The sequence below is a fragment of the Anolis sagrei genome, chromosome 4 (genome assembly GCF_037176765.1).
Source record: "Anolis sagrei isolate rAnoSag1 chromosome 4, rAnoSag1.mat, whole genome shotgun sequence".
In the NCBI taxonomy this organism is placed as follows: Eukaryota; Metazoa; Chordata; class Lepidosauria; order Squamata; family Dactyloidae; genus Anolis; species Anolis sagrei.
This window is the reverse complement of record NC_090024.1, coordinates 135,826,756-135,843,496: the sequence shown is the minus strand read 5'-3', so window position 1 is coordinate 135,843,496 and position 16,741 is coordinate 135,826,756. Positions and strand designations below refer to the sequence as shown.

The 16,741-nt window shown below is 39.0% G+C and overlaps 1 protein-coding gene across 8 annotated transcripts in view; it reads left to right on the top strand.

Annotated features, from left to right (window-relative positions):
• Positions 1 to 16,741, top strand: part of LOC132774264 (protocadherin beta-16-like) — a 143,751-nt gene that overhangs the window by 37,741 nt on the left and 89,269 nt on the right. The window contains exons 1-2 of one of the 8 annotated variants that reach the window (XM_067467726.1): positions 1,915 to 2,141; positions 2,519 to 4,525. The exons of 6 other annotated variants lie outside the window; for them this stretch is intronic. In XM_067467726.1, coding sequence (XP_067323827.1) covers positions 1,986 to 2,141; positions 2,519 to 4,525 — 2,163 coding nt within the window. In that variant the 5' untranslated portion in view covers positions 1,915 to 1,985. Of the gene's footprint in view, positions 1 to 1,914; positions 2,142 to 2,518; positions 4,526 to 14,292; positions 14,668 to 16,741 lie in introns of those variants that run through there. One more of the 8 variants, XR_009631389.2, reaches the window with a different exon arrangement.

Sequence of the window (16,741 nt, the reverse complement as noted above, 5' to 3'; positions counted from 1 at the left end):
ACTCTCCTAATTTTTCAAATCAGATCTTTTCAGATTATCTGAGAAGACTCAAGTGAATATATAACCTCTTCTGGAAAGGGCTCAGATTCAGACAAAAATACATTTACTCCTTATGAACAATATGGAACAGATGTGCAAAACCATCATAACAATAGTATAAAAGGTAAAGGTTTTCTCTTGGCATTAAGTCTAGTTGTGTCTGACTGTGCGTGGTGGTGCTCATCTCCATTCCTAAGCCAAAGAGCTGGCATCTATAGACACCTCCAAGGTAATGTGGCCAGCATGAGTGCTATTATCTTCCCACTGAAGCGGTACATATTGATCTACTCACATTTGCATGTTGTTGAACTGCTAGATTGACAGAAGCTGGGGCTAACAGCGAGATCTTACTCCCGTTTTCCAGATTTGAACCACCAACCTTTTGGTCAGCAAATTCAACAGCTCAGTGGTTTAACCCTCTGTGCCACTACAGCCTCCAATAGTATGCACAACAATAGTATACATAACTGATATTGGAGATGAATATTTGTGGATGAAGAGATGCTTAATAGATGTCTAATAATCTGTTCTGAAGGTTAACAATACATTTTCTCTGTTTGACACTTTTCTATGTGAAGGGAAACTGATGAAAAAAAGATCACATTGGATGCCTTGGTCTCAAGCACCAACAACTGCAATAAATAGGAAAGATTTTGTTTCTATGCAGATATCTAATATTTGTAGTGTTCATATCATTCACACTGGCTAACTTGAACATTATAGCAACAATTGAAGTGGGCAGAGCTACCTATAGGAGAGGATTCTCTGCTCACTACAAAATCATTGTAGAGGTTGCGGATTAGAATGACAGTTCTGGAGGTGACTAAAGCATATAGCGCTGGTCTATTTCCAAAACACTCTTTTGTAGATGCTGTGGCATTCCTCTTCTGTGTCCCAGAAAGAAACTGTGTGTAAGCCATAGCAGGATTTCTTTGTACTACTGAGGCAGACCTGCCTGTTGTACTAAGTGTCATTGAGAACAATTGCTTCCAGCTTGTGACTCAGCAGTTCTGGACAGAGAACATGTCTCTGAGTATAGAACCATCACTACAGCCACCCAGAGGGGTTTTCCCCTAATTCACTTCTATGACAATTATTAATATTCCTAATGTCAGTGACACATTCAAGAGATGGAAGTGTCTTTCTACAATGTTTAGTTACATGAAAGCAATATTCAAGAGCTGCTGATTCATTTTGTTCAAGTTGTTGAACACACATTGAGCATAATAACCAAGGCAACATATTTGCTTTTTCCTGGTAAAGTGAAAAAAGGCCCCGCATCATTATTCTATATCTGTCAATTATAAAACTGAAAAATTGTAAGTCTTCAGATCAAAAGATTAACAGGAAATAACAAATGTGTATGTAGATGCCCTTTATTTGTTTAAAGCTGCTAAAAGGAGATCGGAGTACATAGATCTGATTGGGGTGCAATGTAGGGGAGACGAGGATAGTTGATGCATATATCTTCATGTAAGCTACATTGGTTTCAAGCTAACATACACCTGTATATTTGTATTTTATTTTAAGAGAACAAATTGTATGTTGTATGTTGTGTTTGCACTGTCTGTTTTCATAAGGCCAACTGGCTAATCAATAAAATTGTTTGGTATTCGGTGTATGTGGGTGTTTCCAGGTTCTGGACAAAGATTTTGTTTCATTCAACTCAAATTATAGCACAAGGCTCATATGTGATTATTCAGAAGCTTTCTGGTACAAATCAGCTGGAAGGAAGAGTGGTTAACCCGCTATCCAAAACTTTTAAATTAAGGTTATTGTACACTGTGTTCAGTGAGAAATAAGGAGTCCTAATGGCTGCAGCAACATTCAGCCACAGGGTGGCAATATAGGCCAATAGATAACTGAAAACAGAATTTTCATGTGCAAAGCAATTCACAGAGAACTGTGGGCAGAATTATTCCAGAAGGGGGATCGCTAACCTTTGTATGAAAAAAGATCATGTTCAGTGGATTACTCCAATTAGCAGAAGAAAATTAATTTCTTCATCAGACAAAGTCTTTACATTTGCATCAGAAATTGAAACAAAAAGGATTGAGAGCAAGAGGTGTGAACCATGGAAGACTACTTCAAGAATCAACAAGGTCTGTGCTTTTTACTATTCCTTTGTGTTACAGATGTACTGTGTGTCTCAATCCATTATTCTGTGCCTGAAGAGAAGAAAACTGGCTCTCTTGTGGCTAACGTCTTGAAGGATTTGAAACTGGGAGTCAGGGAGCTCTCTGCTCGCAGAGCCCAGCTAGTATCTGAAACCTCTAAGCAGTATTTCCGCCTTGATACCCACTCTGGAAATCTGCTTATAAATGACAAAATAGATAGAGAAACTTTATGTGGACAGACAGAACCCTGTTTACTTGTCTCTCAAATTGTGCTCCAAAACCCTCTGAAGATTTATAGTGTTGAAATAAAGGTAGAGGATGTTAATGACAATGCTCCAAAATTCTTTAAAAATGTTTTCCAGTTTGAAATTCCCGAGAACGTTCCCACAAAGACAAGATTCCCCTTGGAATCTGCCCGGGATGAGGACCTGGGAGAAAACAGCATCCAAAACTACACCCTCAGTCCCAATGAATATTTTCACCTAGGTCTGGAAAGCAATACTGATGGAAGCAAATATGTAGATCTCATCCTAGAGAAAGCACTGGACAGAGAGAAAGAGCCACATTTGGAGCTGACACTTACAGCTGTTGATGGAGGAGTACCCCAGAGAATGGGCACAATTCAAATTAATGTTAATGTTCTGGATAATAATGATAACTTTCCTGAATTTACTCAGTCTGAGTACAAAGCAATATTGAAGGAAAACTGTCCAAGGGATACTTTGGTATTGAGAGTAGAAGCCAGAGATTTGGATTTTGGATCAAATGCTCAAATCACCTACTCATTCTATCGAATACCTGAAAAAATTCATAATTTGTTCAATTTGAATGAAATGACTGGAGAAATCACTGTTTTGGGAGAAATAGATTATGAAAAAGAAACCAATTATGAAATGACTATTAAAGCAACAGATGGAGGTGGTCTTTCAGGGCACTGCAAGGTCCTGGTGGAAGTTGAGGATATGAATGACAATGCCCCAGAAGTTTCAGTCATATCAATCAACAGCCCTTTGCCAGAGGATTCTCCACTTGAGACACTCGTTGTCCTTTTTAGTGTCAAAGACCAAGACTCTGGAGACAATGGCCAAACTCTTTGTTCTCTGGATATGAATTTGCCCTTTGTATTAAAAGTTACTACAAATAACTTTTACCAGCTTCTAATTCAAAGTGCCCTGGACAGAGAGAAGGTTGCAGAATACAATGTCACCATCACAGCAATTGATCGTGGATCTCCTAGGCTCACCTCAACAAGAATTATTCATGTGCAGATCTCAGATGTCAATGACAATGCTCCAGTATTTGAAAAGTCTTTGTTTGAAATGTGGATACAAGAAAATAACATTCCAGGACTACTTATTGGGTCAGTTCAGGCTGTTGATCTGGATACAGAACAGAATGGCAAACTGTCCTACTCTCTTTTACCTGGGAATATTGGTGGTGGTCCCGTAGCCTCTTACATCTCCATCAACTCTGAAACAGGAAACATGTATGCCCTTCGATCTCTAGACTATGAGAAAATTAAAGATTTCAAAGTCACAGTGAAGACAACGGACAGTGGTAATCCGCCCATGAGCTCAGATGTAATTGTTCATGTCATTGTCACAGATGAAAATGACAATGCTCCCTTCTTCCTGTATCCCCTTCAAAACAGTACATCCCCCTGCAATGAGCTGCTTCCCAAGATGGCAGAGGCTGGCTACCTGATCACCAAAGTGGTGGCTGTGGATGGAGATTCTGGTCAGAACTCTTGGCTCTCCTTTGAACTCCTGAAGGCCACAGACCCTGGTCTTTTCAGCATTGGAGCCCAGAATGGAGAACTGAAAACCAGAAGACAACTCACTGAGAAAGATACCAACAAACAGAGGCTTGTTATTGCAGTCAGAGACAATGGTGTCCCTCCTCAGACCAGCACTGCAATGCTCAATATTCTTCTGGTTGATGGCTTTTCTGATCCTTACTTGAAGGTGGTGGATGTCCGTCAGCAGGACCCTGAAGATGAGGGAACCTTGACTATGTATTTGGTGATTTGCCTGGCATCTGTCTCTTTTGTGTTCCTCCTTTGCATTGTTTCCTTTATTGGTATCAAGATGTGCAAGAAAGACCATGGAAGCAGTTTTATCGTTGCTCCTCCCTACTTTCCACCTGCCATTCCAGAGAACTGTACCGATTCTCAGAGTGGATCACTTTCCAGGAATTATCAATATGATGTGTGTTTAACCAATGGATCCCTGAGCAGTGAGTTCAGATTTCTTCGACCTCTCATTCCTGTTTTTTCCATGGCGGATCCAAACATAGCTGTGAACAACAATAGCTCTTCTGCTTCCCAAAACCTTCCGGAGTGTTTGGATGACAACAAAGCAAGTGAGCAGGTGAGAAATTAGTATAATAGGGCTTGTATTTTCCTTGGTCATCAGTCATAATTGACATTTCTTTCATCTTATTTATCATCCTGTCAATGACATATATTTTGTAGTTTTGCAAAATTCTATCCGTTCGTCTCAAATAGTTGTAAGAAGCTGAGGATAAGTTCAGTGTCACTGATGTTTTCACTCAGGTCCACCCCCTTCTGGTCAATTAGAGAGAGCTTGGCAGCTTCCTACTGATTGGTCAGCCAGCCAAACTTGCATCTGGGGTGCGTCAAGGACAGATGCTGCTGGGGAGAACCAGCCTTAGCACAATGGCAGATAGAGGGAATGCGCGCTGCCGCAACTACCCTTTCTGGTGTGTCGGACAGGGGATTTATACACAAATTAACGATTGAGATTTTGAAATACATTAAAGCCCGAAGAAGAGTACTATCTATAACTAAAATGCTGAAACTGAAATAAGCACCCTGGTTGATCACCAAAATCAGTGGAAGGTGATTGATTACCTCTTTTAAAATGCAAGGTAACTCAGCGAAGCTTTGAGACAATTTTGATCCTTTACTCCTGTAATTAGGTACTTGATCAGCTTTTAACTACAATGTTTTCTATTAATAAGACCCTCTGGTGGCACAGAGGGTTAAACCACTGAGCTGCTGAACTTGCTGACTGAAAGGTTGGCGGCTCAAATCCGGGAAACGGGGTTAACTCCCTCTGTTAGGCCCAGCTTCTCTCAACCTAGCAGTTAGAAAACATGCAAATGTGAGTAGATCAATAGATACTGCTTCTGCGGGATGGTAACAGCACTCCATGCAGTCATGCTGGCCACTTGACCTTGGAGGTGTCTATGGACAACACCAGCTTTTCAGCTTAGAAATGGAGATGAGCACCCACACACCCCGAGTCGAACACGACTAGACTTAGTCAGGGAAAACCTTTACTTTTCTATTAATATAATCAGAAAAAAAGTTTCACCAATAATTTTCAAGTTTGAGGTTCAATGCCTCTATCTAGTCTGAGATTACTGGCAGCAGTGACTTATAGCCTACTGGATAACTTAGACTCAGTATTGGGAATGAACTGTCTGGTTTTGCTGGGATGTGTGAGCAACAACTGGGCCTGGGAGAATCTAACTTGCCACATGTATTTTTGGATTAAATCTTGCATATTAGAGTTCGTTTTTAACAACATTGACTGATAATTTTGGATCATTTGACTTTGGCTTTCAGAACCAACACCATTTTGGAAAATAGTGCATCCTGAATTATTCTGCCTGAAGGGAGAATAAGTAGTTCTTAGAGGCCTTTGATTGATAAGTAAGACAAAGACTGGTGAATAAAAGAAGGAGCAGCTATGACCACTTACTTGCTCATTGGCTTTAGAGTGGCAAGATAGCAGGTGGCAACAAGTGAAAGGGGAAACAGCAATAGAAATGTAAACAGAATGGTGTATGTGACTGGGATTTCATTAATAGAAGTAGGAAGGAGGCTCACTGAAGAATTTCATCCACAGTTTAAAAATGAACATTATAAATGTGGAATTGCTACACAGAATCTGGTATAACTCCTAGCTGCATTTGACACCCCTCTCCTGTTTATTATATTCTGAGACAACCCTGATCAAAGAAGCCAATATGTCTTGCAAGTCACCTTTTCTCCGAACTATGTTGGTGTGTTTGCATGCCTTTGTGTGTATATATAAACTATATAATATATGAATGAATGCTCTCACAGATATTTACACAAAGGTTCTCACTGACATAATGGCATTCCAGTTCACTCATTTTCATTTTTGAAAATGAAACTTTCATTTTTCACCTGCAGTAGCACATGGCGCCTCATGATGCCCCATGCACCCTCCCTCCTTCTCCCATCGTACAGTACAGGGACAACAGAACAAGGTGTCTTTGCACCCTGTCCCCATCAGATGAGGGAAAGGGTGGCAATGCACATTGCCACATTGGCCTTTCCCCCATCAGATGGGGGAAAAGGCACCAAAAATGTAGGTAGCTCCATTGAAGCTACCCAAAACCCACATACCTCTCCGTAGTTATTGAGGAAGCGTCTTGCACCATGTCCTCAGCACTTGGAGCGTAAATGGGGTGATACTCAGCAGCCTCCCCCCAAAGTGCTTCAAAGGAGCAATTTGCCCAAGTATGATGAAGTAGCGGAATTCCATGACCATAGCTCCATGTTGGTAACTACTCCCGAGAGGTTCTTTCATCATTCCAAGCTTTTCTTTTTCTATTTACTTTACAGACCATTAAATTGTTTATAAAGTCTTCTTTATATTTATACTTTATACTGTTTTTAAGAAGCAGTGGTTTATTAGACCTGATAGGATGACTGAAGAAGTGTGCCATCTCCTTGGCATAAAAACATGAGATGTAACAGGGAAGTTGACAAAGCCCTCAAGCATTAGCCTTTCCTTTTGGTCCATGTGGGAACCAATGATAGATGTAAGATGTAGATGCAAGATGTAGGCTTTGGAAGATCACATGGGATCATGAGGCTATGTGTAGGAAACTTAAGGACTTTGATGCTCAGGTCATCATTTTGTCTCTCCTCCCAATTCATGGACATCCCAGGAAGGGATAGAAGGGTAATCGAAGTGAATTTCTGGCTTCATAGATGGTGCTGACAGGTATGATTTCGCTTCCTGCACCATGTTCTGAGCCATAATGAAGTTGGGCCTCTGGCAAGGAATGGCTTGTACCTCACAGAGGTTGGCAGGAAGGGTTTTGCTCAAAGTTTCACAAATCTGATCAAAAGTGATTTAAACTGAGTTTCCTGAAAGAAGCAGGTAGCATTTGGGTAGGTATGAGCTTATTTTAGAGAACACCCTAACTGATACAAGGAGAACTAGGCAAAAAGTACAAGTGTTGAACAAAAAGAAGAAAAACAAATAAACAGGTAGGGGTGGCCCATGATATTTGGTATCTCTACACTAATTCACAAAGCATGGGAAGTAAGCAAACCCTTCCTGTTGTATGTCAGCTTGTTCAGCCTGTGATTGTGTCTGATGCTCATGATAATGTTCATGTTAGAAATGATGTTCATGTTGATGTGCATAATGGGGATGGGAATGATGTTCCTGATGATGGACCTGAGGATGCAGGTTTTTCTGGGCCAGAGTTAAGTTCAGGAGAGAAACCTGAGCAAGGTCACATTCCTGTGAAAGACCTTTAATTGTTTTTCTCAAAGCAGCAGCCTGAAAATGATGATAAGATTGCTTTGCCAGGTGCAGAAGGAGATGATAGTGAAACCTTGGACAGAAAACAAAGTTTAAGTAAACAGAGACAGAATTTTCAGAATCTAGGTGTTCTGCTTGTCTACAACAAAAGAAAGATAACAAACCGTTGTCTAGTGGGAACGTGAGAAAGAACACTTTTCTGTCAGTTTCTGCCTTTGGAAAAGATTTATAATGATTCATGAGAGACTAGTGTCTTAGTCGAGTCAACGCCTTTAATTCATGCCGGTTTTGTTTTCAAGTGCTCTATGTTTCATGTATCAAGTTGTTGCCAAGTCTGAGTTTTTGCCTGATTGTTCCTGCTGTTTTGTTCCATGTTTCAAGTACCTTGCTTCATGGATTTCTATGTACTCATGGACCTAGTTTCTATGCCTGGGTAACAACGGAAAAATTTGTTTCTAAAATCGATTCGTTTTTTGGGGGTTTTTGTGTTTTGTTATTTAAAATAATTACAAAATTTTCCTTTTAAAAAGTTTGATATTTACGAAATTTCGTAAATGTGAAAAAAATTACAAAACATTAACGAATCGATTTCCGAAACAATAACGAATCGATTCGTTAATGGCGGACGCGACCGCGAAATACGCTAAAAAACCTCCAAAAACTTCTGAAGCTTCCCTCTCCCTCTGTTGTTGACTGTTGGTGTGATATTATAATTTTTTTTCACTAATTAAACAAAAAACTTGCCCCAGACATGCGGAAATAATAACGAAACGACCTCAGAACAATAACGGAACGAATACAATAACGAAATACAAAGCATTTACAAAACGTATTTAAAAATTCGTTTTTTAAAAAATTGCTCCAGAATGGTTCGTTATCGTTTTGTAATTGAAAAAATTAACGAATTATTAACGAATTACGAATTAACGAAACGAAACCGCCCAGCCCTACTAGTTTCCTTTTAAAGTTTATGAATTATCTTGAATTTTGGACTTTTACTGTTTTACTATTTCGACTGCTTTGGCTACATATATTCTACAATAAACAGCTTACTGATTTTACCAAGCTGGTGTGGTGTTTCAAGTCAGAGGTGTTCCTGCTCTGGAGTACAACACTGCCCTTCTGACCCCCACAGGGACTCAGAGCAGCTGAGCCCCCTTGATGGATTTGAGAAAAAAATCTCACATTTTTACATTGGTTTTTTAAATCTGTACTTACGGGAAAATGTATAAAATGCAAACTGAAGAGCACACTACACCTCCATACAAACAGCACATTGTGATTGTATGTTTGGTTGATTTAGAATATGCATAACTCAAATGTTATGCAGTGGGAAAAGATATTTGGGATGATTAAACCTTTAACCTCAAGTAGTTTAAATGTACAATTAAATCACAAGCGGAATTTTCTATACAGTATTTTTGTGTTGTAAGATTTTGTTGTGCAATATTTCTGTTTGTATTTCAAACTCCTAATCTTGTCTTATACAACATTGCAATAAATCTAAAAATCTTGGACTAAAGGTACATAGTTTTTTTAATACAACCTTTCTGCATAATTTTATTGTACAACATTTTATTGTTATATAGTGCTTTTTTTACATAGAAAACAGCCAAGTTGCACAACAACAGAAAATCAGAAAATCCAGCAAATCTTTGGCAAAAAAGAGACATTTTTGTTTAATGTTAAACATTTTCATGTGAAATGTTGCTGTTTTAACATAGAAAACAGTCGTCTTTAATTCTAAATTAAATTGTTTATCTTAAAAAATAATAAAAAAGAAAATATCAATTCTGTCCAACAAAATCCCCCTTCTAAGTTGCACAAAGTGCAACAATCTTGCACACAAAATAAGCATGTGTGTTTGCTGTATATTATTCCTATTTGTAATATAGAAAAGAGCAACATAGCACATTTTTTTGTGCCAGACTGTGAAATTCTATGCAACATTTTTGTTGAAAATTATTATTGTTGTGTACTATTTTTTAATAGTCATCTGGAAACAAATTACCAGACTTTAAATGTTGTGGAATATCTTTATAATTCGGAAAGCTGTGCAGTTTGCAGGGAAAGCTGCATAGTTAACAGGTGAGGCTGTGTGGTTTCCAATTTTCTGAGCAAACTACACAGTTTTTGTGGGAAATCTGTTCAGTTTCCCATCAGAGCAGAGAAAAAGATTCCGGATTATCTTGAATCTAAGGGATGAAAAACTATTTCATTGTTCTCAACATCCCTTGGAAAGTCAAGGCTTACCATCCCTAGATGGTAAAATATTACCAAAAATACTAAAAATATTAGTTAGGCCCCAAGGTAGTAAAAATGATAAAACTCATAGGTAACTGCATTTGGCTGGGGTTGAAGGAATATATTCTTAAAAGCATTGATATACATAGATTTCTTTAAAACAAATCATGGAGTTTGGTTTTTTTGTTTGTAATGATGTGTTTCTTATTTTCATTTCCATTATTTCCTGGAGGCATTACATTCTTTTACACACTCATTTGTACATACCTGCTTTTTAATCCTAAAACCAACTCTGTAAGGTGAGTTAGACTGAGGGCCTTTCCAAACAGCTCCAGAGTAAGGAAGTGGTGTTAAAAATCGCACACCTCAAGGAGAGTCTATATACTGAGCTCTCCGTCCCAGGAAATGGTCCCATGGAATCCAGAAAGGTTTGGTTAATGCGGATTGAAGAGAACTGCCAAAGGTATGGTAGGAACATCCACTGGAAGTTTTCTTTTCTTTTTTTCTTATGATGCTCCAAGATGCACTGCATCTCAAGCATTTTGCCAAAATCGCAGCACTGATGTGGATATAATAAAGTGTGCACAAGCAGATTTTCTGTTGCCTCTCCTCTCCCTCATGTCTGATGCCTGCAGGTATGTCCTCTTGAACTGCCTTTCCCTTTTGCATCAGTTGCCTGCAACGTGCTGCTGCCCACTGTGTAGTTTTAAGCTATGTTTCCTTTCAGTAATACAAAGGAAATGAGAACAAAGGATTAGGAATGCTTGGAGAGAGTTCTCATGGGAATTGCTTTCCTTTTGTGCTTCCATTTAGCCCCCTGCATGTTCATGGCCCCATATGTTTACATCCCCCCATCAGCTGTTCAAATGAAGATAAGTACTTGGATCATTATACACCAGTGAACCGCAAGGAACTCTTGGTTTTTAAGAAGTGCTAGGATACACAACCCAATTGGTGTATTACAAATTGGGGAGAGAGATACTGAGATATTGTATATACTGAAGCCTGTCAATTTATCCTACTTATCCTTCTGTCAGCTCACTTGTAGGATTTATCAGATATTGTTCACTGACTTTCAAGCCTACTGTATATACTCTTGCATAAGTCTACTAAAATGAACACCTGGGTGTTATAGGACAGCTATATGATGTGCATGTTAGTTTGAACATAGTCCATATAATAATAATGAATCTGAGCGAACGTTCATTTTTTTAAACACACATAGGCTTTCTGAAACATAATAATAATAATAATAATAATAATAATAATAATAATAATAATCTTTATTTATATGCCGCTTTTCTCTCACAATGGGGACCCAAAGTGTCTTCCAACATGTTACAAACATAATACAAAGTTAAACAACAGTCAAATGTATGAATATAAAATATTGAAATAAATCAGGTAAAACATAAATAGACATTTAAAACTATATTCATTATTGCACTGTCCTGTTATACATTTCTGGTTTGTCTTCTAAAAATAGTGTCGTTGTGTTATCGCCTATTTTAATGAATTCATGCCTCTCATTGATTGCCAACACTCCTTTGTCTATGTTGGGAAATCATAAGGTGCTGTTTTTAAACAATATATAATGGGGCTATCCCCATATTTGCTATCCTATGAAGTTTGAAACCATCTAGCAAGTGAAAGACTACCAGGGGAGAAAGCAGTTATTCAGTACACAGGGAGCCCAAATGTTGAGTGTCAAGTAACTGGAAAAAAGAAAATACTCTTCTTACAAATCCAGAATGAACAACAAGGTACATTTGGTACATCTAAATATAACTGGAGCAGAAACTAACATAAAGAATATCTTCCAACTTTAGGTTTTTTTAACTACCCCCACCCCATGTATTTCTGTAACTGAATGCTAAGGGAAGGAAATGGGATTCTTAATCCAGTGAACTACTAATATCCACCTAGTAAGTAATTCTAACAGTGTGCTATTATTTTTTAAAAAATGGACTGTGTAGGTTGAAATAAAATTCTCTTCTAATGACTGATATCATAATGAAAGGTCAACCATAGTAGCACAGTACTGTAACTCCCCTAATTATCCAAACATCAGATCTTTTCTGATTATCTGGGAAGACTCCAGTAAATATATAAATCCTTTGGAAAAGGCATCAGATCCAGACAGAAATACATTGACTCTTAGTGAACATTCTGGAACTGATGTGCAAAACCAATGTAACAATAATATGCAGAACTAATATTGGAAACAACAACTTGATCATTAATTTAATCCATAGTTTTCTTTAATTTAGTGGATGAAGAGATCCTCAAAAGAGGTTGAATAATCTAACAATTGTTGTTGTTCATTTGTTCAGTCATTTCCGACTCTTCGTGACTTCATGGACCAGTCCATGCCAGAGCTCCCTGTTGGTCATCACAACCCCTAGCTCCTTCAATAATAATAATAATAATAATAATAATAATAATAATAATAATAAACTTTATTTGTACCCCACCACCATCTCCCCAATGGGGACTTGGAGCAGCTTACATGGGGCCAAGCCCGAACAACAAATACAATAAAGAATGACCGACGCAAACCGAAAATGCAAACAATAAACAATAAACAACATCATAATTACAAAAAACATATGAATATACAACAATATAAAATTATAATAAACACAAATGCAGTGACAATGGGTGGGCCACATGTAATGGTTAAAAGAAGAACTAATTAAAACTTGTTAAAAAGCTCGGGTGAGATAAAAGAGAAACAGTTTTTTTGTGGAGGAGGGCTCATTATGGTGGGAGTTGTGGAATCAAGCTTTCCCACAAGGGGGAATATATACTCCAGTGATCGAAATATTGCACATGAGGGATAATGTGGGATTGAGTACCTATTCACCAAAGGCGCAATGGAAGAGCCAGGTTTTGAGGTTTTTTTTTTTAAAAAAGTGTCTAGGGTAGGGGCAATCCAGTCACTTCAAGGATACCATCCATCCATCTTGCCCTTGGTCGGCCCCTCTTTCTTTTTCCTTCCATTTCCCCCAGCATAATTGTCTTCTCTAAGCTTTCCTTTCTTCTCGTCATGTGGCCAAAATATTTCATCTTTGCCTCTACTATCCTTCCCTCCAATGAGCAGTCAGGCTTGATTTCTTGAAGTATGGACTGGTTGGATCTTCTCACTGTCCAAGGGTTTAACAATAAGGGTCTAACAATAGGTTTTCCCAAATGGGAACATTTGTATGCAGAAGGAAACTGATGGATACCTTGGTCACAAGACAACAAAGTTGCAGTCTATAGCAAAGATTTTATTCCTATGGAAATATGTAAAATGTGAGGTGTTGAGATCATTCACATTAAACAAGCACACGGAGCCCCCGGTGGCGCAGTGGGTTAAAGCCCTGTGCCGGTAGGACTGAAGACTGACAGGTCGCAGGTTCAAATCCGGGGAGAGGCGGATGAGCCCCCACTATCAGCTCCAGCTCCCCATGAGGGGACATGAGAGAAGCCTCCCACAAGGATGAGAAAGCATCAAAATCATCCGGGCGTCCCCTGGGCAACGTCCTTGCAGACGGCCAATTCTCTCACAACAGGATGCTCCTGACACGACAAAAACAAAAAAACAAAAACTGGCTAACATGAAGTTATAGAGACCATTGATGGGAACAATTATAAGATGAGTGCCACAGCTACTCATAAAGGAGAATTCTCTACTCACTGCAAAGTCATTGTACAGGTTGCGAGATGAGTATGACTGCTTCAGAGGTGATCAAAACTTCTAACGCACTGGTCTGTTACTAGAACACATTTTCTCATATGATCTATGTTCAATGTCACAGAAAGGGATTCTGCAGACAATATCAAACTTGCCTTGCACTATTGAGACATAACTGCCCTTTGTACTAATTAAGAACAATTACTATCACTTTGTGACCCAGCAGCTCTAGAAAGGAAACATGTCTTTGAGTACAGTGCAGTCACAACAGCTACCAAGAGGGATTTTACCCTGATTCATTTCTATGACAATTAACTCTAGTCAGTCTTTAAGAGTTTGGAGCATCTTTCTACAATGTTTAGCTACAGGAAATTTGTTTAGTTCAAGTTGTTGAACTGGACATTGAGCAGAATACCCAAAGCAACTGATTTGCCTTTTCTTGGTAAAGTGAAAGAGGATCCTGAATCATTTTTCTGTGTCAGTTACGAAACTGGAAATGCTTAAGTCCTAAATTCTACAAATTAAGTGGAAATCTTATAAATGTGTGCATGTGTGACTAGGTTCTGGGTAAAGATTTTGTTTTATTCATTTCATATTATATCACAGAGCTCATATCTGATTATTTAGACAACTCTAGCTGGGGGAAAATTTAAACAGTTTTATGTTCATTGTTTATACACAGTTTTTATACACTTTTAAAACTGTTTAATGAGGAATACAGAGTTCTGGTGGTTGTAGCTGCATTCAGCCACAGGGTGGCAATACAGGCAAATACATAACTGAAGACTGTTGTTCATGTGCAAAGCAATTCACAGGGAGCTGGGGTAGAATTCTTCCTGAAGGGAGATAGCTAGCTAGCATCCGTATGTGATAAGATTATGTTCAGTGTACTACTCCAATTAGCAGAATAATTAATTTCTTCATCAGTCGAAGTGTTTAAGTCAAAGTCTTTATATTTGGAGCAAATATTGGGGGGGAAAGGACTGAGAGCAAGTGGTATAAGCCATGGAAGACTGCTTCAGGAACAAACAAGGTCTGTGTTTTTTACTCTTCCTTTGTGTTACCGATGTACTGTGTGTCTCCATTCATTATTCTGTGCTGGAAGAGAAGAAAATTGGCTCTCTTGTGGCTAACATCTTGAAAGATTTGAAATTGGGAGTCGGGGAGCTCTCTGCTCGCAGAGCCCAGCTAGTGTCCGAAAACTCTAAGCAATATTTCCGCCTTGATACCCACTCTGGGAATCTGCTCATAAATGACAAAATAGACAGAGAGGCTTTATGTGGACAGACTGAATCTTGCTTACTTGTTTCTCAAATTGTTCTCCAAAACCCTTTGAAGATCTATAGTGTTGAAATAAAGGTGGAAGATGTCAATGACAATGCTCCAAAATTCTTTAAAAACGTTTTCCAGTTTGAAATTCCTGAGAATGTTCCCCCAAACACAAGATTCCCCTTGGAATCTGCCCGGGATGAAGACCTGGGAGAAAACAGTATCCAAAACTACACCCTCAGTCCAAATGAGTATTTCCAACTGAGTGTGGAAAGCAACACTGATGGAAGCAAATATGTGATTCTCATTCTGGAGAAAGCTCTGGACAGAGAGAAAGAGCCACATTTGGGGATGACATTGACAGCTGTTGATGGAGGAGTACCCCAGAGAACAGGCACAGTTCAAATAAATGTCAATGTTCTGGACATCAATGATAACTTTCCTGAATTTACTCAGTCGGAGTACAAAGCCATTTTGAAGGAAAACTGTCAAAGGGGTACTTTGGTGTCGAGAGTAGAAGCCAGAGATTTGGATTTTGGATCAAATGCTCAGATCACCTACTCATTCTATCAAATACCCGAACAAATACATAGTTTATTTCATTTGAATGAAATGACTGGAGAAATCACTGTTTTAGGAGAAATTGATTATGAAAAGGAAACCATTTATGAAATGAATGTTAAGGCAATAGATGGAGGAGGACTTTCAGGGCATTGCAAGGTTATGGTGGAGATTGAGGACCTGAATGACAATACTCCAGAAGTCTCAGTCATATCAATCAACAGCCCTTTACCAGAAAATTCTCCACTTGAGACACTTGTTGTCCTCTTTAGCATCAAAGACCAAGATTCTGGAGACAATGGCAAAGCTCTCTGCTCTGTGGATATGAATTTGCCCTTTGCATTAAAAGTTACTACAAATAGCTTTTACCAGCTTTTGATCCAAAGTGCTCTGGACAGAGAGAAGGTTGCAGAATATAATGTCACCATCACAGCAATGGATCGTGGGTCACCTAGGCTCACCTCAACAAGAATTATTCATGTACAGATCTCAGATGTCAATGACAATCATCCAGTATTTGAGAAGTCTATGTTTGAAATGCGGGTCCAAGAAAATAATATTCCAGGATTGCTAATTGGATCAATTAAGGCTGTTGATCTGGATACAGAGCAGAATGGCAAACTGACATATTCACTTCTTCCTGGGAATGTTGGTGGTGGCCCTATGGCCTCTTATGTCTCCATTAACTCTGAAACAGGAAACATGTACGTCCTTCGATCTCTAGACTATGAGAAAATTAAAGATTTCAAAATCACAGTGAAGGCAACCGACAGTGGATCTCCTCCTCTGAGCTCAGATGTTGTTGTTCATGTCATTATCACAGACGAAAATGACAATGCTCCCTTCTTCCTGTATCCCCTTCAGAACAGCACATCCCCCTGCAATGAGCTGCTTCCCAAGATGGCGGAGACTGGTTACCTGATCACCAAAGTGGTGGCTGTGGATGGAGATTCTGGTCAGAACTCTTGGCTTTCCTATGAACTCCTGAAGGCCACAGACCCTGGTCTTTTTAGCATAGGAGCCCAGAATGGAGAGTTGAAAACCAGGAGACCACTGACTGAGAGAGACACCAACAAACAGAGGCTTGTTATTGCAGTGAGAGACAATGGTGTTCCTCCTCAAACCAGCACTGCAATGCTCAACATTCTTTTGGTGGATGGCTTTTCTGATCCTTACCTGAAGGTGGTAAATGTCCGCCAACAGGACCCTGAAGATGAGGGAACCTTGACTATGTATTTGGTGATCTGCCTGGCATCTGTCTCTTTTGTATTTCTACT